The following is a 24,240-nucleotide window of genomic DNA, read 5'->3' on the forward strand; positions in this document are numbered from 1 at the left end:
CCTGGGACTTCCAGAGCCTTTTTTCTGTACTATTTTGTTTTTTGAACAGCAGACATGTTATCTCACAATCCTTTTTTTTTATAATCCACTCAGTTTCAAATGAGAAATACAGTTCCAAAGCTAGTAACACAGTACATCCCAGACAATACATTAAAAACCTGTCCATTTTATTATTTGATACACAGTGCATACAGACACTGACATAGCTGCCAGGTGAGTTTTGCAAATGCTGAGTTAAATATTTAAATATTGAAACATGAAGCAGCAATGGTGGATTTATTTTTAACATAGGTGCTGTTGAATGTTTGGAACCTAAAGTGCATGCAGTGAAAACAGTCAGTATATGTTCTCAGGATTGTGGCACAAGCTTTAGAGCTGTTAGAACAGAGGTGGCTACCCTTTGGCCCTTGACATGTTGGGCTTGAGCTCTCATCAGCTCCAGTCCACATGGCTACAGGTTGGTTCCCACCCCTCAAGTTGGAATATAGTAAGTTGCCTTGTTCTGAGTCACACTCTTGATCCATGTAGCTCAGTACAGTGGTACCTTAGTTTACGAACAGCCCTGTTAACAAACTATTCAGTTTACGAACTCTGCAAAATCTGGAAGTAGTGTCCCGGTTTGCAAACTTTACCTTGGTCTAAGAATGGAAGCCAAACGGTGGAATGGCGGGAGGCCTCATTAGGGAAAGCGCGCCTTGGTTTAAGGGACCCAGGTGGCGCTGTGGGTTAAACCACTGAGCCTAGGGGCTTGCTGATCAGAAGGTCGGCGGTTCGAATCCCTGTGATGGGGTGAGCTCCCGTTGCTTGGTCCCAGCTCCTGCCAACTTAGCAGTTCGAAAGCACGTCATAGTGCAAGTAGATAAATAGGAACCGCTACAGCGGGAAGGTAAACGGCGTTTCCATGTGCTGCTCTGGTTCTCCAGAAGCGGCTTTGTCATGCTGGCCACATGACCTGGAAGCTGTACGCCGGCTCCCTCGGCCAATAATGCGAGATGAGCGCGCAACCCCAGAGTCGGTCACGACTGGACCTAATGGTCAGGGGTCCCTTTACCTTTACCTAAGAATGTAAGCCAAACGGTGGAACGGCGGGAGGCCTCAATAGGGAAAGCGCGTCTTGGTTTAACAACAGTTTCAGTTTATTAACGGACCTCCAGAACAGATTAAGTTCGTAGACCAAGGAACCACTGTACTGTCAACAAAGCAGCTCTCTGGAGTTTCAGGCTGGTAGCCTTCCCAGCCATACCTGGACTTGCCAAGCTCATCACCCAGAGAGACAGAGATGGATGTTGACCCAGGTAGAATGAGCAACTGCAATTGCTTTTTTTAAAAAAAAAAACCCATTGAAAATAAATAGATACAATTAGCATGATTTATTTGGATTAGTCAAGGTCTGGAGTATTAATAGGTTTGAAACAGTGGAAATTTTTGAAATGTACAGTAATAATATGCAGCCGCTCTTTTGTGTGTTTCTCTTTTGTGTTTGGATTGCATAGTTTATTTGTATCAATTTTTTAAAAAAATCTGAAGTATATTTTAAAAATCAGCTCAATAATAAAAACAACAACAACTGCAGCCATTTGGCACAGATGGAGCGTGGCACTTGCTCGTGGAATTTAATGCACATTATCTTCTGCTTGTTTGTGTGGTTAAATAATCAATTTCTGCTTGACCTGGATAAGATTTGGAGAGGAAATCCATAAGCAAATATTGCCTTGTGGGCTTAATGGAGCTAACAGCATGTAAATGCTTTCCCAGAGCTTCTACAGCAATGATAAATCACCAGTTCCTTAATTTTTCTTTAAAAAGCAACAATATGTTCTATACTCAACAAACTCGCAGAATAAAACAGACATACACTTGGCTGTCCCTATCATAGTTGTCAAGTTCTCCCTTTTTTAAAGGGAAATTCCCTTATGCTGGATAGGCTTCCTCGCGAGAAAAGGGAAAACTTGACAACTATGGTCCCTATCTTCATCCAAGAAATGTTGGAAGGTATGTTAATGTCAGGATTCAAATTGTGGGCTCAGGTGTTGCTTTGTTATAGTGGAGGCTGACAACTGCTTCCCACCCCCCAGTGTTAGAGGCCGTAGTAGTAGAAGTGAGCATGCTGTTAGCCTTTGAAGGTGCTCATTATTAGTAGGACGTTGATGTTGTGCATCAGTCTTCACTAACTTGGTGCCCTCAATATGCTTCTGCGTCATGCTGGTGATATGGAGGGCACCATGTTGGAAAAGGCTGGTATACATCAGCAAATATTTCTATTTTATCTAAGCTACTTTATTGTATTGCCTATCAACTGTTGAAGCCATTATTAAATGCAGTAATATCCAGCCTACACCTGACCGTGAGTTCTTTACTAGTATCTCAAATGCTGCTAGAGCTAAGATAACATGCAGAGCTACTGATTCACACATGCATGTTCTCTTTCAATGACTGCAGTAACAAGTGCTTGTCTGTGTGTATGAACAAGCCATTAGAGGAAAAATGCCGCAGGCAGAATTTTGGAATGAGATGCTTTCCCGTGGAATCAGACCACACATTCAGCTGTGAGGCAGCAAAATGTAGGTGTGTATTAGAAATGGCTTCCAATCTGTCATGTTACCAAAATGAGTGTTATGGAGAAGAACTAGAAATGTAGCCTTATTTGCTAATAAGGGTCCTTAAGTTGCGCCCAAGCAGGGACAGAGACAGTCAATAACGACTCTGAGGGTTGAATCCAGAGAAAGAATTTAATCCTTAAATTTAAGGGACTCTTGGTGAGCACCTTCACGACAAGAGTAAAGAAAGACAAATTTGCAAATATTCTTATACACTCCTTGGGCTCCTTCCCCCCTCCACTCTGAAAATGTGCGCACGCAAGAGGGTCATAGGTTACAAGTACATATATGGATCTTCCTGTGTCCGGTCCTTCTTGTAAATACATGCTGACTCAACAAAGCCTTCAGTAAGACTAGTTTATGCGTCAAGCTAGCAACTTCCAGCGTCAAGCTCATCCACTGATAAGCCTTTCTCTGCCCCTCATTCTGTGTTCCAGACAAGGCCAGCTCATTCGGCCTTGATAGGAAGCTGTCTCACTGTTCCTTTTGCTTACATTACACTTTGACACACAGAGAGGCAAAGAGGAAAGCATTTTAAGAAGCATTTTAGGAGGAAAACATCCCAGGGATATGGGGGGCTAAGCCATGCAATCAAAATTATACAATGCAAACTATATGATCAGATTTAGCTCAGTAACACAATTGGCAAATCTCTCCCTTCAGAGGGAGGGAAATTGTGTGAATTGATGGTGATTTGGCTGTGTGCTTATTTGGGGTGGCATCTAATGCTCTTCTTGGGAAGCCAGTAAGTTCAGTGTAACCTCTCCCCTCGCGTAAACCTGCTTGATCATCACAAATTAAAAGATTTAACCTGTGCTTAATAGGATCTCACACCCTCAGGTTGCTGCGTTTCCCTGTCTCTGACTTTGGAATAATTCCTGCTTTATTTTGTATATTACTCAAGCAAGCCATTTTTGAAGGAATACAGGTGGCAACATTCCCTCAGGCTTTTGGCAGTGTGCATTTGAATTTCATGAAGTAGTAATGCAGCAGAACCTTGGCAGACCTCCCAGCCTTTGGTTCAGGCGTGACTGCAGTAACAATTAAAAGCAGAGGCATGGCAACAGTGCAGAGGTGTGACGAGGGGCAGAACCAGAATCCTGATTCCAAGGGGCCATTTGTTCTATGCAGCTATGAAAGGAGTGGAAACTGCAGGTCACAGCTAAAATTCTACCCCAAAACAAAGAAAACTTCAAACAGCTGAAATCTCCCCATACAACACTGGGGATTGCTTCACTTCAGTGGGAAGAGAATTGGATATAGTTGTGCAAGAGGAGCCAGTAGATATTTGGGAGGAGAATAACAAGTAAAATAGGAGACCTGATAAAAAATAATTATTGAGCCTCTTGCCATGAATTTAGTAATCTGCTCCTGTAATGGGAAAACTACTTTTGTCTTTGCTAGGCAGGATGTCCACAGTAAAAATGGCATTGTACATATTTCCCTGGTCACTTATATCTGTGGATAAAGATCTGCTGATGGCGTAGGTGCCAACTCCCAGATTGAAAAATCCGGGATCGGCTTTATCCTCTTCTTCTTTAGGTTCAATTGCATTGTCCAGGACTGGTGGTTGTTGGTCTTTCTTCTCTGCAATCTCTGTTAAAATTAGTCCTTTTTCAGTTTCCACACAGTTCTGGTTTATTTTTCAACTCTGTATAGTGTTCTGGTGCTTTTAAAATCCAAAACCAATCTCAGAAGTTCCTCTTGAAAGTCTGCGAAGTCGGATGATATTATGTCTACTGGCATCTTTCTCATCTCACGTTTCATGGGAACAGCACCGATTGCAAGGCAGAAAATGGCGCTCCCTTGCATTTTTTGGAATGTCAGGACCTAATATTCTCAGAAGGAAAGCCTCTGTTTTTTTTTAAAATAAACACAACCTTAAGCATTTTTTAAAGTTCCATATACAGTCATACCTCGGTTAAAGTACGCCTCGGTTTGAGTATTTTCAGTTTAAGTACTCTGTGGACCTGTCTGGAACGGATTAATCCACTTTCCATTACTTTCAATGGGAAAGTTCGCTTCAGGTTAAGTACGCTTCAGGTTAAGTACAGACTTCCGAAACCAATTGTATTTGTAAACCAAGGTACCACTGTATATTTCATCCCAGAATTCCTTAACTTTTTTTTTTTTGCATGTCCACCACATATGCAGCATAGATCCCATTGCTACTCCACATTTATTTGATACGTTTTTGTACATTTTGGATAATTTTAAAGTGGTCCTGTACCAACGATAGTGCATTAAAAAAAAATCTCAGTGTGTAGCAAGCAGTGAATTTCATATTAATTTTCCAGAGGTTTTCCCAATCCTTCATTAAGATATTATAACCAAAGTCTGCACCTATTTTATCATGGCAGATTTTACCTCCTCCGCCTCGACTTCCCATTCAAGGAGGAGTCAGTACATTTTAGAAAGCGTCCTTACTTTTGAGTTAATCTGGTCCTTCTCTAGTCTAGATGGTTCTGTTGCGAATCCTTTTCTTTTGTCTACTTTGAATGTCTCATACAATTGATGATATTGGAGCCATTGTCTCTGCTTCCACTTAAGAACCTGAGCCAGTGCTTCCAGGGAATAATACAGGGAGCTGCCTTACATTGAGTCAGACCACTGGATCCATATAGCTCAGGACTTCAAACAGTGAATCTCTCCAGCCCTACCAGAATATGCTGGGATTGAACAGAGAATCTTCTGCATACAAGGCAGCAGGTGCTCTACTAGTGAGCTTTGTCACTTTCCCAACAGAAAGTGTTTGAAACTAAATTGTGCATAGGATTAGAAAAGCAATTTGTTCACCTTTGAAGGTCGGTTTCCTTTGCGTGGACCAACAACCCCCCCCCCCGGGCGACCCGCTAAGCGGAATAAAGATGCATAACAACATGCTATGGGATTCAAATTGGCCACAACTTTATTAAGATTCAGATGTAGGGAGACCTTGGCTCAGGCATTGGGCGTTATCCTTCCCAGTCCCCAGCCGGGGTTCTGGGAGGCTTCGGGGTCATCCACATGTATGGGGGTTGGGGCTGGCTCTGGAGAACATATGTTCAAGCAGAGAGAGGTCACCCCCTTTTCGCCGCCGCTGGAAGGGGGAAGCGATGACGCCTATTGGCATGGTCAAGGCTTTCCCCAATACCCCGCTCTTGTTGCCGCAAAGGGGATGAGGTCTCTGCCTCACGCCCCTCCCTCTAGGAAAATCGCCAAAGAATTCCGCCCAAGGCCTGACACTGCCAAAGTTGTGACGTATTGCTACGGGAAAGGCGGAACCTGCCAATGCAGGAAAATCCCTTTCCGACCCTTCAACAGCAGCCTTGACGTAGCAGCGTCTGTGAACCTGTAGACAAAAGGTTAACCTGCAAAAGAACATACAATGAAGGGTGTGGAGGGTGGGAGAAGCTCTGGAACCGATTGGTGCTTGGAGGTAAGATTCCAGTTCTATTGTGTGAGCCGGACAGTCCCTCCCCTTACCTGGCCATCCCCTGGCACCACCTCCCCAGGCAGGATTGGACGCTAGGCTTGGGTAGGCGGAGACTCCTGGCATCCTACCTGGGAAGGCAATGCCAGCCCCGAACTACCCGGGAGTCGCCTCAGGGGCCAGGGGGCTGCACGCGCCCACGCAAAAGTCGCCCCCCATTAAAGTGTGGAGCAGTCATTAGTACTTGGGTGTTGTGTCCCAACGTGTTCTTTTCTCCAGACCAATATAACGTTCTCCCCTATATTAATGTGTGCTGCACCCTACCATAGCTGCCAAGTCTCCTATATTCCATGGGAAACCCCCATTTTTCCAGCTGTTCCCAGCCGAAAAAACAGATTTTTTTTGTTTCCCCCCCCCGGTTTATTCTGGCACGGCGGCCATTTTGGAACTGGGCAGAGCATGCTCAGAAGCGACTTTTGATGCTGCTTTGCCCAGTTCCAAAATGGCTGCAGCGCGACTTCTGGTGCGGCGGCCATTTTGGAACAGGGCAGAGCAGCATCAAAAGTAGCTTCTGAGCATGCTCCACCCAGTTCCAAAATGGCGGCAGCGCTACTTCCGGTCCAGTCCCTTATTTCTTAGGCCGGAACTTGGCAGCTATGCACCCTACTGATTTCTTTTCAGTAACCGCCTGACATGGATGAATAGCTCAGTCAGTAGAGCATGAGACTCTTCATCTCAGGGTCGCAGGTTTGAGCCTTGCATTGAGCCAAAAGGTTCCTGCGTTGGGCTAGATGACAGTCCAACACTACAATGCTATGAGTCTGTGGCTACCTAGGGAAGGAGCTTGTGCTCTGCTCCATTTATTATTCTCAGTCCTGTTTCAGTCCAGTGAGTAAGCATCAAAGCATCAGGGGCGCCATCTATGGGGGCCCAAGGGCCCCAAAAATTCAAGGAGGGGGCCACCCTCAATATTCTGTGGCCTGCCCGCTGGGACTTCCCACAGACACGGCAGGCTTTATTGGGCCTTTCTGCAGCCGTGACAAGTCCTGTCTGGCCTCCTTGCTACTGCTGGATTTATACAGATTTGAAACCGAAACTCCATTTAAAAACAAAACAAAACGCCCTTAACAAAGGGCAAGACCACATGGCTTGGTTGCCATGGGGACCATTGCTCAGTGTTCTGCATGAAACATGTAGATAGTAACCCAAATCCACCTTGCTGAGTTTCTGCTGACGCAGGAATTTGGAGCCTGGAGAGCAAAGGAAGTGGGGTGCTCCCCATGTCCATGTGAGTTGGTTTATTTCCAGAGCCATCTTGGGAAACTTCTGCTTGGTTGCAAACTGTATAGGAATGTGGTGTTTTTAATATTTACTCTTGATGAGGAAAGGCCCTGGACAAAGCCTGTATTTGGAGACTCACTTGAGTGTGGTGTTTCTGAAGGAGGAACATGTTGCATCCCTATTCTGAGTTTATTCCAGATGCGCATAGGCAAACCTAAACCAAGAAACAGTAAATAGTGGTAGCACCATGGATGGGGCCTACCATTGGTCAGGGCAAAATGAAGATGTGAGTCATGACCCACCAGTTGGGGACCAACGATCAAGGGTAGAGAATCTGCAGTGCTCCAAAAAGTTCATTGAATCATAGAGCTTTAGAGTCGGAAGGGACAGCGAGAGTCCAACCTCCTGCAATGCAGGAATCTTTTGCCCAATGTGAGGCTCGAACCCACAACCCTGAACTTGAGTCTTGTGCTCTTACTGACTGAGCTGTTGGACTCCAACTCTCATCAGCTGGCTGGGGATCAAGAATGCTGGGAACTGTAGTCAAGCAATATCTGGAGGGAGGAGATCTCTCCAGCCCTGGCTTAAATGATCCTCTGTTTTGATGGAAACGCGGAGTAGATAATTATGTACCCAAATGAATCCATCATGCAGGAAACTCGTGCTTTAATTTTGTGCTGCTTGTGTCTCTACTTATGTAATGCATCTCCTCAGTGCATTCTCATGAGACCTGCAGAATAATCTATAACCACATCTCTTAACTTTCACAAAAGGTTTTCTTATTCATTAGTCTCTTCCGAGGGCAAGATCTCAGTATTTTGTTTAAAGATCTTATTGTTCCTTCCTACCTTATTTTTTATTAATAAAGCTTTTTCATAACACTGTTTTATGTCCACACACCAATGTTATGTGCCGCTAGCTCTAAACTAAGCTGAAGGTGATTTCATGCCTCATTAGAAGTCAGACAATTTCAAACCTTTCACTTTCTCTATTACTGTGTGTGTTTAAAATTCCATACAAATTAGAATAATGCTGATCACTGCCGTGTATAATGAACTTTAACATGTAGGGGGAGGCCTAATCAAGTCTGGGTTTTAACACCATGCACTGAGACAGAGGTTATTGTTCCGAATCTCTCCCACACTTTGCTGCAATGGAGCCTCTGGGATTGTTCATCGACAGGAAGATCTATCGCTTCATAAAAGCACGACAAGACCCTTGCTGGCCCTGAGAGTGTTTCCAGCCACCCACACAGAGAGGCACAGAAAACGGCTCTGTGATTTGGAATCTCTGCTCCCCACTTGGGGTTTAGGTTTTCAAACAGCAGGCTCAAGGGCATGCATTCAGGATCAGTGTTGCACTGCGGTGCACAGCAGGCTTAAAATATAGTAAGATAATAAATGTTACGAGCAAATAACGAATGGAGGGGGTTAAAGTAATGTCATTGTTCTGCCGAGATTTTGAGTGCTCTGCTCGAGGTAAGACTTTGCTTTTTCCTTCTCTCTCGTAGGTACTTCAGAAGCTGGGGAAAGCTGATGAAACAAAAGATGAACAGTTTGAGGAGTATGTTCTGAACTTCAAAAGGCAAGAGGTGAGATTCTTTGATGTTGCTGAGAGTTGGATTTTATTAGCTTTTTATGTCTGTTTGCATGTAATGTTGTAAGGCAGGAGTGGGGAGCCTGTGGCCCTTTGGATGGTTACTGGGCTGTAACACCCTTTGTCCTTGACTGTTGGCCATGCTAGGTGGAGCTGATAAGATTTGTGACCCAGCAACATCTGGAGAGCCAGAGGTTCCCCCATCCCTGTTGTAAGGCAACATGGGAAACCAATGCTGGAGGGAATTGTAGGAGCTAAAGCTTTGCTCTGTCAATTGGTCTGTCATGGATTCTTTACCTGTTTGCTATGGAATTCCGACATGTCACCCACAATGCCCTCTTAAACTTCATGGGAGATACAGGCCAAGGCTCTTCGACTTCCTTGTGACCCCACATGGACTTTACCCTAAAACACAACACTCCCCTGTAAGGGCTGTTGGGAGTAGTCCTGTGTTTCAGGGAAGCTTATCCACCCCAGGTCTCAGGGCAAAATTTCCACCACCACCAGAGACAGGCAGAGGACTGTTGGTTGGTTGCTGTTCCTTGCGGTTGCTGCTTGCCCACTTGGAGAATTACAGTATACAGTGGTACCTCTACTTACGAATGTTTCTACTTACAAACGGAGCTCCGTCCGCCATCTTGGATGCAGTTTAGATAGGATTTTTTCTACTTACGAATTTTTAGACTTACTTCGGCTTACGATTTTTTTCTCCTAATGCATTCCTATGGGATTCGGCTTACTCCCCCCCCCCCCGACTTTTTCGGAACGCATTAGATTCGTAAGTAGAGGTACCACTCTATACTCGAGTATAAGCCGACCTGAATATAAGCCAAGGTATCTAATTTCAAGGGACCCAGGTGGCGCTGTGGGTTAAACCACTGAGCCTAGGGCTTGCTGATCAGAAGGTCAGTGGTTCGAATCCCTGTGACGGGGTGAGCTCCCGTTGCTCGGTCCCAGCTCCTGCCAACCTAGCAGTTCGAAAGCACGTCAAAGTGCAAGTAGATAAATAGGAACCGCTACAGCCGGAAGGTAAACGGCGTTTCCGTGTGCTGCTCTGGTTCTCCAGAAGTGGCTTTGTCATGCTGGCCACATGACCTGGAAGCTATACGCTGGCTCCCTCGGCCAATAATGCAAGATGAGCGCGCAACCCCAGAGTCGGTCATGACTGGACCTAATGGTCAGGGGTCCCTTTACCTTTACCTTACCTAATTTTACCTCAAAAAACTGGGAAAACCTATTGACTCAAGTATAAGCCAAGGGTGGGAAATGCAGCAGCTACTGGTAAATTTCAAAAATAAAAATAAATACCATCCTATGCCTTTCCCAGCTGTCGGCAGTGGGGTGGGGTGGGGAGAAGCGACGAGGAAGAATCCCTTCCTCACCGCTTCTCCCTCCCCGCCGCCTCGCACAGAGCAGGTATAGGATGGGGGTTCGGAGAGTCTCAGCGCAGCACTTCTCCGAACCCCCAGTCCTGTGCCTTTCTCCCCCGCCACCTGCCTCACTCGAATATAAGCCGAGGGCGGCTTTTCCGCACATTTTTGGTGCTGAAAAAGTAGGCTTAAACTCGAGTATATATGGTAAGTGCATGGTAGCAGTACTGCTAGAAGCAGCAGCTGCCCTCTGTCCTCCAACCATAGCTGCCAAGTTCTCCCCTTTTTTAAGGGAAATTCCCTTATGCTGAATAGGCTTCCTCGAGAGAAAAGGGAAAACTTGACATCTATGCCTCCAACTCCAAACAGGAACGTGGAAGAGAATATGCCACCATAGGTATCAGTGTGGTGCTGAGGTTAATGTGTAAACCTAAACTGTCTATGGACAATTGCACTCCTCTGATTTCGCAGTGCAGTTCTGCAAGCTGAAGGAGTGCAAAAACACATGCTTTTTAGTGAAAATAGCAAAAATGTGTTGTATTGGGGCACATATTAGGAAAAATGCACACAAAGATAGGTACATTTTTTTTAAAGAACAAGTTGAGGTGGATAGTGCTCAGGTTCTTTAAGAAATTACTGTAGTCTTAAAAGGTAAAGATAAAGGGACACCTGACCATGAGGTCCAGTCGTGACCGACTCTGGGGTTGCGCGCTCATCTCACATTATTGGCTGAGGGAGCCGGTGTACAGCTTCCAGGTCATGTGGCCAGCATGACAAAGCCGCTTCTGGCAAACCAGAGCAGCACATGGAAACGCCGTTTACCTTCCCGCTGTAGTGGTTCCTATTTATCTACTTGCGTTTTTGACGTGCTTTCGAACTGCTAGGTTGGCAGGAGCTGGGACCAAGCAACGAGAGCTCACCCCGTCACAGGGATTCGAACCGCCGACCTTCTGATCAGCAAGCCCTAGGCTCAGTGGTTTAACCCACAGCACCATCTGGGTCCCTACTGTAGTCTTACCCTCGCATAAAACACTCCCAAATCAGCAGTTCTTAAGACTGACAAGAGAAGCAATGGTAATAAATCAGGACTGTGTAGTTCAGACTGTCCCTAAAGGTTTCCTCTTTTACTAGGAGGCATCAAATTAAAAAATCTGACAGTTCCAGGTTTGTGTTGGATCCACTTGGGGAACATCCATTTGGGGTCATAGAAGGGAACGGCCCATAGATATGAAAGCAGAGTTAGGTCCTGTCTTGGTAAATTGCAAACTAAATTGTGAATTTTTATTCTGTTATGGTGTGTTGCTGTATGCTAATGTGCCCCATTTATGTGGAAACCTGTTTCAACCTTCATTACAGCCATCTTAATGAACATGTGTTTGATTTCCCAATTTACAGATGGACATCCCTCAGTGTATGTGTGTGTGTGTGTGTGTGTGTGTGTGTTTGTGTTTGCTTGTGCAATGAAGTTTTTTTCTTTTCATGCTGATTAAAGAGTATGCTTTTGTAGTGTAGGTAAGATCCTCAGGCAAAATTCTGGCTACAATCTGACACCTTTACAAGTAGCTTCAAAGGAATAATTTAAAGGTTATCAGGCAGGCAGCAATGGGTCTGTAGGCCTTTCATAATTACACAGTATATTCAGCGTATCATGAAGAAGAGCTTTCTGACTCTAAAGGTCTCCTTAAGGACTTTTGACAAGAGCCTCTTTCTTTTGTTAATACTCCTTTGATATAGGCAGATGGAATTCATAATAGAGGTAGCTACTGTAGCAGCACAAAATAAGTTTCAGCGGCTTCCCATCCCTTTCTCTGCTTTTTGCAGGAGTCGCAATGTGCACTCTCACATTTTTTTTCTGGATTGCTTTTCATCAGGGTTGAGCTGGGAGCAGGCTGCCGGAGTGAAGCTGGGAGCCAGGAGCTAGGCGTTGGGTCAGGAGATCAAGGCAGGCACACCAGAGCCAGGGAGACGGTTGGTCCCCAGGCAAAAAACTTGTGGAGACAGGAAGCCTTTTGTAGCTCTACCTGCCCAGGAAGCCCTAGTGGCCAGGATGACTCACAGATTGCATCCCTTGTGGCTTGTTACACGGAACAGACACGTACAGAGCTGGAATTTAATAGTTCTGGCTCTGTGGCTCTGGACACTTCTTCAGATTCCAGTTCCTCAAAGCATCCCTGAACATTCAACCCAGTAAGATGTGGATTGGTGCATTAGAGCCATGGATCTGTGAGGCTGGTAGGAGATCAGAAGTTCATCTACAGTGGTGCCTCGCTAGACGAATTTAATTCATTCCATGGGTCTTTTCTTATAACGAAAAATTCGTCTAGCGAATCCCATAGGAATGCATTGAATTTTTTTGAATTTTTTTTTTTTGCCCATAGGATCGCATTAATTGAATTTCAATGCATTCCTATGGGAAACCGCGATTCGCTAGACGAATTTTTCATAAAACGAATTCGTCTAGCGAGGCAACCTCCGCTCGAAAAATCCTTTCGTTAAGCAGAAATTTCGTTAAGCAGGGCATTCGTTAAGCGAGGCACCACTGTAGTCTTACTGTGTGTGTTGAGGCAGGATCTTTTGAGGCAGGATCTTTCCTTTCAGACAACAATCATGTTATATGCTGTTCATTTCAACAGTATAGAATTCGTTCTTTACTGTAGACACCAGCTATACTACTCTTTTGCTCAGTAGATATCTTCTGAAATTTTGTTTTTACTTAAAGTGGAAGAACAGCATTGGGGGTGTTTTTTTCCTTAATGTTCTTGTTTTTTTAAAAAAAATGCTGCGTGTGGATAGCTAATTATTTAGAGATACAGGAACACACTTCTTCTCTCTGATAGATCCACGTTTGTGCCACTGTGTTGCATATGTGATATGACGTTGCTTCTTTAATTGCCTTTCAGGCAGAAGGTTCCAGACTCCAGAAAGAGCTCCGGGGATATTTAGCTGCAATTAAAGGTAATTGCAATTTAAATGCATCTTTTAATTTTAATTTTCTTTTTCTCTGCAAATCTTCAAAGTTCAAATGAATAATTTGTTTTGTAGATCTTATAATGTACAGTTAGGTTGCTTCTGGACCATCAGTAGGAAACCTAAGGCCCGGGGGCCGGATCTGGCCCAATCGCCTTCTAAATCTGGTCTGCAGACAGTCCAAGAATCACCGTGTTTTTATATGAGTAGAATGTGTCCTTTTATTTAAAATGCATCTCTGGGTTATTTGTGGGGCCTGCCTGGTGTTTTTACATGAGTAGAATGTGTGCTTTTATTTAAAATGCATCTCTGGGTATTTGTGGGGCATAGGAATTCATGCATTATTATTATTTTCCAAAATATAGTCCGGCCCCCCCACAAGGTCTGAGGGACAGTGGACCGGCCCCCTGCTGAAAAATTTTGCTGACCCCTGTTCTGGACAGTTGCTTTTTCCAGGTGCCACAGTGTCATGGCAGGTGACTAAACGCCAGGGGCTACCCTTCCCATCCTGTTTCACCGCCTGAGGCGAAGTGAGAAGGTGCTGCTCCTCCGCTGAAGCCTCATTTACTGGGGTTTCACAGCAACAGCGCTTTCTTCTAGTGAGTTATTGCAAGATCTTGTGAAATTTTGGCAAGGTCTCGCTGGAAGAAGCCACTGGAGCTGCCACAGCCACACAAACCTGGTAGCAGGGGCAGGTGGGTGGCACTGCCCCATGGGATTCTACCGCCCTAGGCAGCTGCTTCAGCCAACCTCATGGGTGGCCCGGCCCTGCTAAACTCATTCACTTGGAAGAATGAGGCTGCTAGCCTACATGGGCTGCCATGATCAGCATTATGAGAAATGCCAATCTTGTTACTAAACAGCTGAACATCCGTAACTTTTGAGTGCAGTGCTCCCCCTCCCCCAACATCAGTTGTGTCTGTGCTATCTGACAAAATAAAAACTGGAATCTACTCTAGGTTTAAGATAAGAAGAAATGCACTTTAATCAGCCAGGTAGCTGAATTCAACTTTAGAATAGAGTGTGTGCACACTGCAAACAGATTCTTTTTCAACAAGTAGGTCAAGTATGAACAGTCAAAGTTTCAGGAAGACTTTTTCCGATAGGGTAGTGGGGAGAATTAGGGAGCTGTCGTCCATACCTTTGCAGGGTACCATGTTGGCTTTCCCCGAACTACAGCCTGAGGAGCTGGAAGAAGCTTTGCAGTGTCTGCTTCACAAGTGTCCTAGTTTGTTAACTTGCAGTTGATAGGTTTTATGTTTGCTTTTAAATGCTAGATGAAGGACAGGTTTATAAATGGATGAAATAAACAGCTCCAATATTTTTAAGGGCAAATATAACACATTTGTTATATTTAATTCCTGAAAGCTCTCCAAAGAGTGGCCTTCTTTAGATCTCTGATGAGATGCTTCCATCCTCTTGTCAAGAGGAACTAAATGAGGTGTAGAAACTGTTGCAGCCTCTAGTTTTGATTTGGGAGAGGTGTGAATATGTAAATATATAAATGGATGTGCCCAAATAGCAATTGTTTGGTTGCCTGGCTTTTAATATATGTTTTGTTTTGTTTGATCTGCTTTTGGAGACAACAGCAATGCATCCTGGATAATTGCTGCCAGTTTGAGTAATAATTCTGGGCTTAATGAGTCAATGGTCTGACTTGGAGTGAAACAGCTTTATATATTTTTTCTTGCTGCCTTGAGATCTGGCCATAAATATTTCTAGTATCTGCTTATTAAATGGAATGATTCAGCTAACTAGCAGCAAATGATACTGTTTCAGAAATTGGTTCCACATATTAATTGCTGATTCTTTCATGTCTGGTACTGCCTTATCTCTGAACTTGTTTCATTTAATTTATCTACCACTGTGGCAGTAATGGGAAAAAAACAACCTCAGTGCAAAGAACCTAATTTAACTAATCTGCTCAAGATTTGATAATGTGCCCCCTTGTCCCAGTGTTGTTCTATATAATACAAGGGCATGCTCTCTGTAAGTTCATTTGCAATATGAGACATATAATTTAATGAGTTCACATTTATTTTTATCATCTCTCATTGCTATTTTATTACGAATGTTCTATAATTATATTAATAGTTGATTTGTATCTTTTCTTCTTGACTGTAAGCTGCTATGGTGGCCACTGAGCACTAGAAGAGTGGTATCTCTGCGTGGTGTTGTTGGTGCTGATACTAATAAGGCAGTTTCATACCCACTTAAATTAATGACACTTTTAAAAACACTTGACCTCAACCTGCACTCTTGTTTATATGCACACACACAGCATCGTGGTTTTCTCGACTTGTATCAAAGTGTCATATGACTGTCTTTAGCCTTAAACCAATAGATGCAGTTCCCCATTCTCTGTAATAAAATTCCTATAATCCACTGATAACTCTCAGCAGGGCCGTCTTACCCATAGGCCCTAGGGGTGTGGGGTACCCGGGTGCCGGGCTCTCAGGGGCGCCAGGCCAAGAGTCCAGAACCCAAGCGCTGAGTTCAGGGAAGAGCCCATCCATCGGTTGGAGTGCTGCCCGACGGGCTCTTCTGCTGTGGGCAGCTCTGCGCTGCGAGTTCAGGGGCAACCAAGCCAGCGAGACGGTGAAGCAGCTGGCCGGCTCCACCCTCCTGCGCACCTGGGACTGGGCAAACTGGGGGGGCGGATCTTTGCACCCCGTCGCTGCATATTCTTAGGACAGCCCTGACTCTCAGACACGCCCTTTATGTCCCCCTTCAATATTCCCCTTCTGCTATTCATCCACTGTTCCAAGACTTAATGGTAGTGATCCAGGAAATGAGTTTTGTAATAAAATGTAGTGGATTTCCAAGGTCTGGTGGTACAGCTGGGGGCCCTGATGCAGTTAGCTCCAGGATTGTGTAGGGCCAACAGTCAAGACACGACAAATTGTCTGGGTGTTCTGCACAGCAGCCTGTGTAGGCTTTTCCGTACAGCTGACAGGCTCTGTGCAATGCCCTTTGGGAGTGTGTGGGACCTCCAGCCTGGATGAATCACGCCTTTGCATTGAGGATTGCATCGAGGCTCTCAATACATGGTCATCATAGCTTGAAAAAGGCTGCCCCACCTACACAAATCTTAGCAACGATGCGTGTAGTCTCCACATTAGAAGCTCCATCCCATCTGCGACAAACCCAGGACGTTGCCACCAATTAAATGCGACAATCCCGGCGTTGTCACTAAAAACTTTCAATGATCCCACCTAATATGTGCGGATCCCACCAATGCAATGTGCCTCCCTTTCTATACCCCTAGCAGAGTGTTGAAGGAAACTGGTTATTTCACAAACCACCCACCTATCCTTCTTGTACCCAAATCAACTGCCTGTTTAGGTTTGGGGTCTGCTAGTGATCGAAGTGCAGTTCCAGTTCTCCCAATAACGTGGCTCTGTATCCCTTTTAACTCCCGGCAAGTGTATCAGGAACCACCTTGTGCTCACAGTCAGGATTCCCTTCTACCTAAGGTTCACCCCAGCAGCCTGTTGCTACTTTGTGGCACCTTCTTCCTGGCACTTGTCTTCCCTGGGCTTGACCTTGAGGTTTTAAACTATTTTCCTGCTCCTCAGGTTTAGTCTAACCTCCTCACTACCGTCACCACCCTCTTGAGTTAGGATACTTCACTGGAATAACTAGGCACATCCGTTTTTAAAGTAACATTTAAGAAAGCTTTATTAATCTAGAGGACATGTAAAATGCGCAATGGTTTCATGCGTATAAGCTCTTATATCATGTTCTTAGTTACAGATAACATTGGCTGAATAATATAGTTCTAATACTAGTAAACTTCTCCAAAAACACTCTAATATCTCCTACTACTATCCACATGCTCCCCAAAACCCCTCTCAACTCTACCAACTCTAACCACTCTATCTACTGAAATAACTGCTCCCCATTCCTTTTAAACTCATGGCAGTCCCGCCCCTCAGGAATGGAATGTGTCACTCAACAAGGAGGTTGGGATTAACACTTTCCACCCTGGGGTTCTATCGCAAGCCAGCCCTGTCCGTTACACCATCCCAGAGGCAGAGGTGGATGAAGACATCTGATGGCAGCCCTGTTCAGGGAAGTTTTTAATGTGTGACATTTAAATGTATTTTAAATTTTAGCTGGAAGCCGCCCAGAGTGGCTGGGGAAACCCAGCCAGATGGGCGGGGTACAAATAAATTATTATTATTATTATTTAGGGGGGTGATCACCTGCATGGAACGCTGCAACAATGACAAACAACAGAAGGCGCGAGTCGCCACCAAATTTTAGCATCACTGAGGGCGCTACTGAAATTTTAAAGCCCAAAGTCCACCACTGCTAGAGACCATTGGCTGAGGACCGCCCCTATTGTAAACCTATAAAAGTCAATACATTTTCCATTTCATTGTTGTAGGTTCATTCTGCTCAGGGCTGAAGAGCACTTGCTCAGAATAGGTCAGGATGAACATTGCTTTTGTCGTGTGTGTGTGTGTGTGTGTGTGTGTGTGTGTGTGTGTGTGTGTGTTTGATTGTGTGTGTGTGTTTTACGCAACTGAAGAGCTCTACTATAGTTCACTTATGCTCAGTCATGCTTTATCATTTCTGTTTGTGCTACTACCTGCACTGATTGCAGCAATGTGGAAAATGGATCCTTCCTGGGGAGAAAAGCATGGTGAAAATCACCCTAGTTTGGTGTACTCGGCTGCATTCATTATGGAAGGGAAGAAAGCTCTCTATGTAATTCTGCAATAAATTATCTTTAACTAGTTATAACTTCTCTGTGACCATGTGCAGATAGTTATTCGTCGACTTCAAAGCAAAATGGTGGAGACATCATTTTTCAGTTTAGTTCTTATTCCTGTTATTTGCAAATGGATTTTTTTCTGGAAGCAAATAACACAGATACTAAATTTCCAGAAAGCAACAGTTAGGGAAATGGAACAAACTGCCATGTGAACACAGGTCTGGTGTCTTTCCCATAAGTTTAATTCCCAGGATCCCTAGGAGAAAGGAGCCAATGGTTAGTGCCAGTTTATGTTGTGCTTATTCTGTGAGCCCCCGGTTTGTGTTGGGAGGAGCAGGTGAGGGTGAACTGAATAAAAAAGACACTCTGATTGGTGTCGTTTTAGCCCACCCCCATGCTAAAGTATGGTAGTTAAATGTTGGAACTAGTGGGGGCAATTGGGGCATATGCCAAAGTTTCTCCTTAAACCTTTTTTGAAGTGTACCATGTGAGGATGGAACTATGCATTAACTCAGCAACCACGTGTTTCCAAATTCTTGCATGGGAAAGAATCCTATGCTTGCCAGTTTCCCCATGCAAATGACTCCGTTCAAGGCCCTTTCTCAGTGGTCCTGTTAGCTAGGGTTGATGGGAGTTTGCCTATGCTGAGTTTGCCTATGCCTGCTATATCCCTTGTAAGATGTTCTGTTCCGTGTCAGCCATTATACCTACAATACCTTATGGCATCTTTTTCCAACTGAGTGCCTCACAGGTCTTTTGGACTACAACTCCCATCTGCCAATGCCTAGAGCTGACAGAAGCTGTAAACCTTTGGAAGACACAAGTTTGGCAAAGTCTGCCCTATGGGGTGAAGTGGGTTGGTTTTGAGACACTTTCCCCAACTATTCCTTTCTAGTGCTCTGTTACTGGTAGCTATTGGTTTTACCCTGGTCCCCCATTTCTGCTCCCTGATTATAAGCAGGTCTTGAGGAGATCATCTGAAGTCTCCACACTCGCAACCCACAAAACATCAAACTCAGTAAAGTTTCCTGTAAAAACGGGGGAGGGGGATTGTTTAAAAGAAGTGAAATTTTTATCAAAGCTGACTCATTTTCTCTTGAGACAGTTTTTAAGAAGAGTTTGGATTTCATATCCCGCTTTATCACTACCTGAAGGAGTCTCAAAGCGGCTAACATTCTCCTTTCCCTTCCTCCCCCACAACGAACACTCTGTGAGGTGAGTGGGGCTGAGAGACTTCAGAGAAGTGTGACTAGCCCAAGGTCACCCAGCAGCTGCATGTGGAGGAGTGGAGACGCGAGCCCGGTTCCCCAGATTACGAGTCTACTGCTCCTAACCACTACACCACACTTTTTAAGGCAAAAGACATACACTAGAAATGTTAAAGATTAGGGAGGGAACAAATAAAAACCCACATCAGTTTATTTTTTACTAACTATTGCTAATTTTAGTAGAAATTTATGATGAACTGTGATAATGATGATGATTTACAGAAATGAATGTTAATCAGAGGTTGATCTTTAACCTTATTCCATATATACAAAATTCACATGGTTATTGACTTCAGCAAAGGCAGTTGCTAAGCTAGATGAAATCATAGTCCATTTGTGACATCAGCGGTTGTCAACAATGGGTTCTCTGTGCTCATAAATTTCAGGCATGCAAGAGGCTTCAAAGAAACTTACAGAGTCTCTACATGAAGTATACGAGCCTGACTGGTATGGCCGGGAAGATATAAAAGTGGTTGGAGAGGTAAGAATTTATTTATTTAACCTTATAGCTCTACCATTCTGTCTAAGGAGAAGCCCGAAGGTGGCTAACAACATAATAAAATACCCGGAAAAATACACCTAATGATGAATGAAATCAAGATGATAGTTGGTTATCACTGATCCCACCCATTTCCAAAATAACTGTTTAAACCGAACATCTAGCTAGTTGCAGTAGGGCCAAATCATTTTCATAGAATCATAGAGTTGGAAGGGACCCTGAGGGTGATCTATTCCAATGCCCTACAATGCAGGAATCCCAACTAAAGCATCCATGACAGATGGCCATCCAACCTCTGCTTAAAAACCTCAAATGAGGGAGAGTCCATCACCTTCTGCCAATTCCACTGGCAAACAGCTCTTATCATCAGAAAGTCTTTCCTGATGTTTAGTGAGATGATGAGGAACCATTAGCAAGCACTTTTTGGAGTTGGTCAGTCAACCAGTTACAAATCCATTTAACAGTAAACTTGTCCATGGGGGACTTCGTCTTACTGAAATTAGGATACACGATGTCCACAGCATTCCCCTGATCCACCAAGTTTGTAAAGCTATCAAAAGAAGAAGAGATTTGTTTGGTGTGACTTGTTTTTGAGAGACCTATGCTGGGTCTTAGTAATCACAGCATCCTTTTCTAAGTGCTCACAGGCCAACTGTTTAATTAACTCTTCTAGGACCTTTCCTCATATTGACATCAAGCTGGCTGGTTGGTAGTTACCCAGGTCTTCTTTTCCTTCCTTTTTAAAGATGGGGATAACATTTGCCCACCTTCAGTCTGCAGAGACCTCACTTGTTGTTTAAGAATTTTCAAAGATTATAGACAGAGGCTCTGATATTACATCCACAAGCTCCTTTAGTACCGTTGGATACAACTCATCAGGCCTTGGAGATTTGAATTCATTTAAAGTAGCTAAATTTTCCCTTACCACCTCTTTTCCTATCTTGGACTGCAGCTCCCTCCTTGCATCATTTATTCTGTTATCAGCAGGTTGGGCACTACTTTCCTTCAGGTGAAGACAAAGGCAAAGTCAATAGGTCAATTGATTATTCCCATATTGTAGACATGAGGCTGGAGGGATAGATTAGTTTGGGCCTAAGGGCAGCGGGTGGTGCTGTGGTCTAAACCACAGAGCCTAGGGCTTGTCGATCGGAAGGTTGGCGGTTCGAATCCCCACAACGGGGTGAGCTCCCGTTGCTCGGTCCCAGCTCCTGCCAACCTAGCAGTTCGAAAGCACGTCAAAATGCAAGTACTGTAGATAAATAGGTTCCCCCTACAGCGGGAAGGTAAACGGCATTTCCGTGCGCTGCTCTGGTTCGCCAGAAGGGGCTTTGTCATGCTGGCCATGTGACCTGGAAGCTGTACGCCGGCTCCCTCAGCCAGTAAAGCGAGATGAGTGCCGCAACCCCAGAGTCATTTGTGACTGGACTTAACTGTCAGGGGTCCTTTACCTTTACCTTTACTTTAAGGGCAGCCAAGGAGTTCAAAGTAGATGCCTGTTTGTGTAATGGTTAAAGTATCAGACTAAGTCTGGTGTTGTTAAGAGGATAAAACGGGTCAGGGAGAACCATGAATGGCAGAGCTGCTTGTAGCAAAGACAGGATCTAATTTCTATTTAAAAAAGAATAAAATGTGAATAAAGTATTCCCCAACATTCATTCATTCATTTTATTTATTACATTTATACTCCTCCACCTTTCCTCCAAGGAGCTCAATGTGCCATACACAGTTCTCACCTTTCCCCCATTTTATTCTCCCAACAACCCTGTGAAGTAGGCTAGGCTGAGAGATTGTGAACTGTCCCAAGTTCACCCAGTGAGCTTCCTGGCTGAGCGGGGATTTGATCCTGGCTCTCCCCTGTCCAACACAAACCACTACGCAACATTGGCTCTCATGTTTTGGCCACTATAGTACACTCACACTAAGGTCTGCAACAAATCTTAATTTCCAAAACCAGCCTATGCAGACAGGGAGGAGGGAAAAAAATCCTCACTGTGTAAAAGATTAAGAGCCCCTGCAGTACAGCAATTCCGATTTCTCCTCTTCCCCTCTCTGCATTCCTGATGCAAACAGTAACCTTGAAGTCTATTTTCTAGCAACTCTGAGGTGTGGTTTGTACTATAAGCAAAGGCCATAGTGGATGGCGAATGCCACAGAGTTCAGCTCATTTGGAGCTTGTCTCCTGCTTTAATTGTCAGCCGTGAGTTATTACTACTACAATCTATTAATCGTTGCTGAGGAAATAAATTCCACTACAGTACAATGTTTAATCACAGTGGTGCTCGGAGTGGCACCGATTACTAGATCAGAGCACATTAGCCCCAATCTCTGTGGTTTTCCATCATTTTACAGAGACAAGTTCTACATAAATCAAAATCTTGGAAGTTCCCTGTAAATTAACAGGACTGAATGCCTTTTCCTGAATAAACAAGTAGTCTTCCCTGCAACAAATATCAAGGTCACTTGGAAGGAATCACATAAACACCCTACAGAGTCTCCTGGACAACCCTTATATTTTATTTAATTGTATTGACCTCTCAGTATCACCATCCATCCCGTAGAATGGGCACAAAGTCTTGGTTTTATTACCCCCTGCTTTTCTCTCCTTTGCTCCCCATATTCAGCCTGCTGTCTAGTCACTTTGTGCTCAAGTAGTGAAGGTGAAAATGGGGGTGCAAAGGGGGTTGCAATAAAGGAGGGAGCTGGAGGCATGGGTGGAGTCTGAAGATGAACGAATGAAAGCATGGGTATGAAAGGATCTTAAAAGGGTGCTTAAAAGTTGCAATGTGTGGCAGGAGGAAGATGCTTGCAAGGGATGGGAAGGGGTTGATGTGGGTGGAATGGCAGAGGTTGGCAAGTAGAGCGAGCAGCGGCACACCGCTAATGAATGCCAAATATTATAATTATACTCTGATGATGCTTGATTGTGAATCCTAGATCTGAGACTCTATACCCAAAGACTACTGTTCCCAAACATATTTTTCCCTTGCCCACCTTCAGTGCTACAGATCCCTTTTGGTTCTACCTAAAAAGCTATCCATTTCTACTTGGGGTTGTAAATTTACATTGCAATCTAAAAGAGGTAAAGGGTAAAGGGACCTCTGACAATTAAGTCCAGTTGCGAACGACTCTGGGGTTGTGGCGCTCATCTCGCTTTACAGGCCGAGGGAGCCGGCGTTTGTCTGCAGAGTTTTTCTGGGTCATGTGGCCAGCATGACTAAGCCACTTCTGGCGAACCAGAGCAGCACACAGAAACGCTGTTTACCTTCCCGCTGTAGCAATACCTATTGATCTACTTGTACTTCATGCTTTTGAACTGTTAGGTGGGCTGGAGCTGGGACCGAGCAACGGGAGCTCACTCCGCCGCAGGGATTCGAACCGCCGACTTTTCGATCGGCAAGCCCTAAGCTAGGCTCAGTGGTTTAAACCACAGCGCCACCCGCGTCCCCACATTGCAATCCAGCCAACAACAAAACCTATTCTCTTCCTTTCCTACTGGTGCTACGCTTTCAGATAAACTGTCCACCCTTCACGATCTCACTCCATTACCCATTCGTTCCTTTGTCTTTTCCCAATTGCAATCCAGGAGGGTCACAGGCTGAATTTTAGGCAGCATTTTGAAAAGGACCTTTTATTTGAGCAGCATCTGCAAATTTTAAATTTAATTGAAAATGCTATTTTTATCTGCCATGTCACAGCCCTGTTGTCTCTGGTGCATCCCATCAGTGCTAAGAGGCTTGTGGACATGAGAGCACCAGTGAGTGTTTCCCCTGAGGGTTTCACAAAGGACTAAGCTGCAGAGTTTATGCAAAAGAATTGTCTTCTTTATCGGCTGATGTGGCAGTGGCTCAGATCCAAACGCCGTGCGACAGCAGAGAATGTCTACATCCTCATGAAAAAACAGATAAAGATAATGTTCTGAAGTGCAATTTTAATCTTGCATTTGATTTTTCTTTTTAGGTTAGTGTTGAAAACTAATGGTCTGCCATACTTTATATCATCTAGTTTCTAATTAAATTCGGTCCTAGAAGTGGGAAAGAAAGACGGATGCATGTACACATTCATGTGCACGGACACACAATTTGTTGCATTAGGCACTAGGGATGAACTGTTTGGTTCTCCAGATATTTGACCACAGCTAATAATACGGTAGGTTTGTATAGCTCCTCCTGAACTATGGCATAGATTGTGAAAGTCTGAATACAATGCAGCTTCATAGCTGCCAAGTCTCCCGTTTTCCCCGGGCAACCCCCCTTTTTTACTTACCCTTTCCCGGTGGTCCCCCGTATCACTTCGTCTCCCGTTTTTCTCTGTTATTTTCTCCTGCCAGCGGCCATTTTTTTCCTTTCCGATTTGCCCTTCTATGGGCACCAAAAATGGCCGCCGCCAGCTTCAAAAGTCGCATCTACGCATGTCCGGAAGTGCATAGACGTAACCTCCGGTGTTGGCGGCAGCCATTTTTGGTGCCCATAGATGGGCGGAGCGACACCGGAAGTTGTGTCGGCACACTTCCTGACATGCGTACAAGCG

The 24,240-nt window shown here is 44.5% G+C and overlaps 1 protein-coding gene across 2 annotated transcripts in view; it reads left to right on the plus strand.

The window, feature by feature from the left end:
• The window catches only part of AMPH (amphiphysin), a 92,026-nt gene that overhangs the window by 25,972 nt on the left and 41,814 nt on the right, over positions 1–24,240 (plus strand). For both annotated transcript variants that reach the window (XM_035129246.2, XM_060280563.1), the window contains exons 2-4: positions 8,801–8,881; positions 13,157–13,211; positions 19,601–19,695. In XM_035129246.2, coding sequence (XP_034985137.2) covers positions 8,801–8,881; positions 13,157–13,211; positions 19,601–19,695 — 231 coding nt within the window. The remainder of the gene's footprint in view (positions 1–8,800; positions 8,882–13,156; positions 13,212–19,600; positions 19,696–24,240) is intronic.

The sequence above is a fragment of the Zootoca vivipara genome, chromosome 12 (genome assembly GCF_963506605.1).
Source record: "Zootoca vivipara chromosome 12, rZooViv1.1, whole genome shotgun sequence".
Lineage (NCBI taxonomy): Eukaryota > Metazoa > Chordata > Lepidosauria > Squamata > Lacertidae > Zootoca > Zootoca vivipara.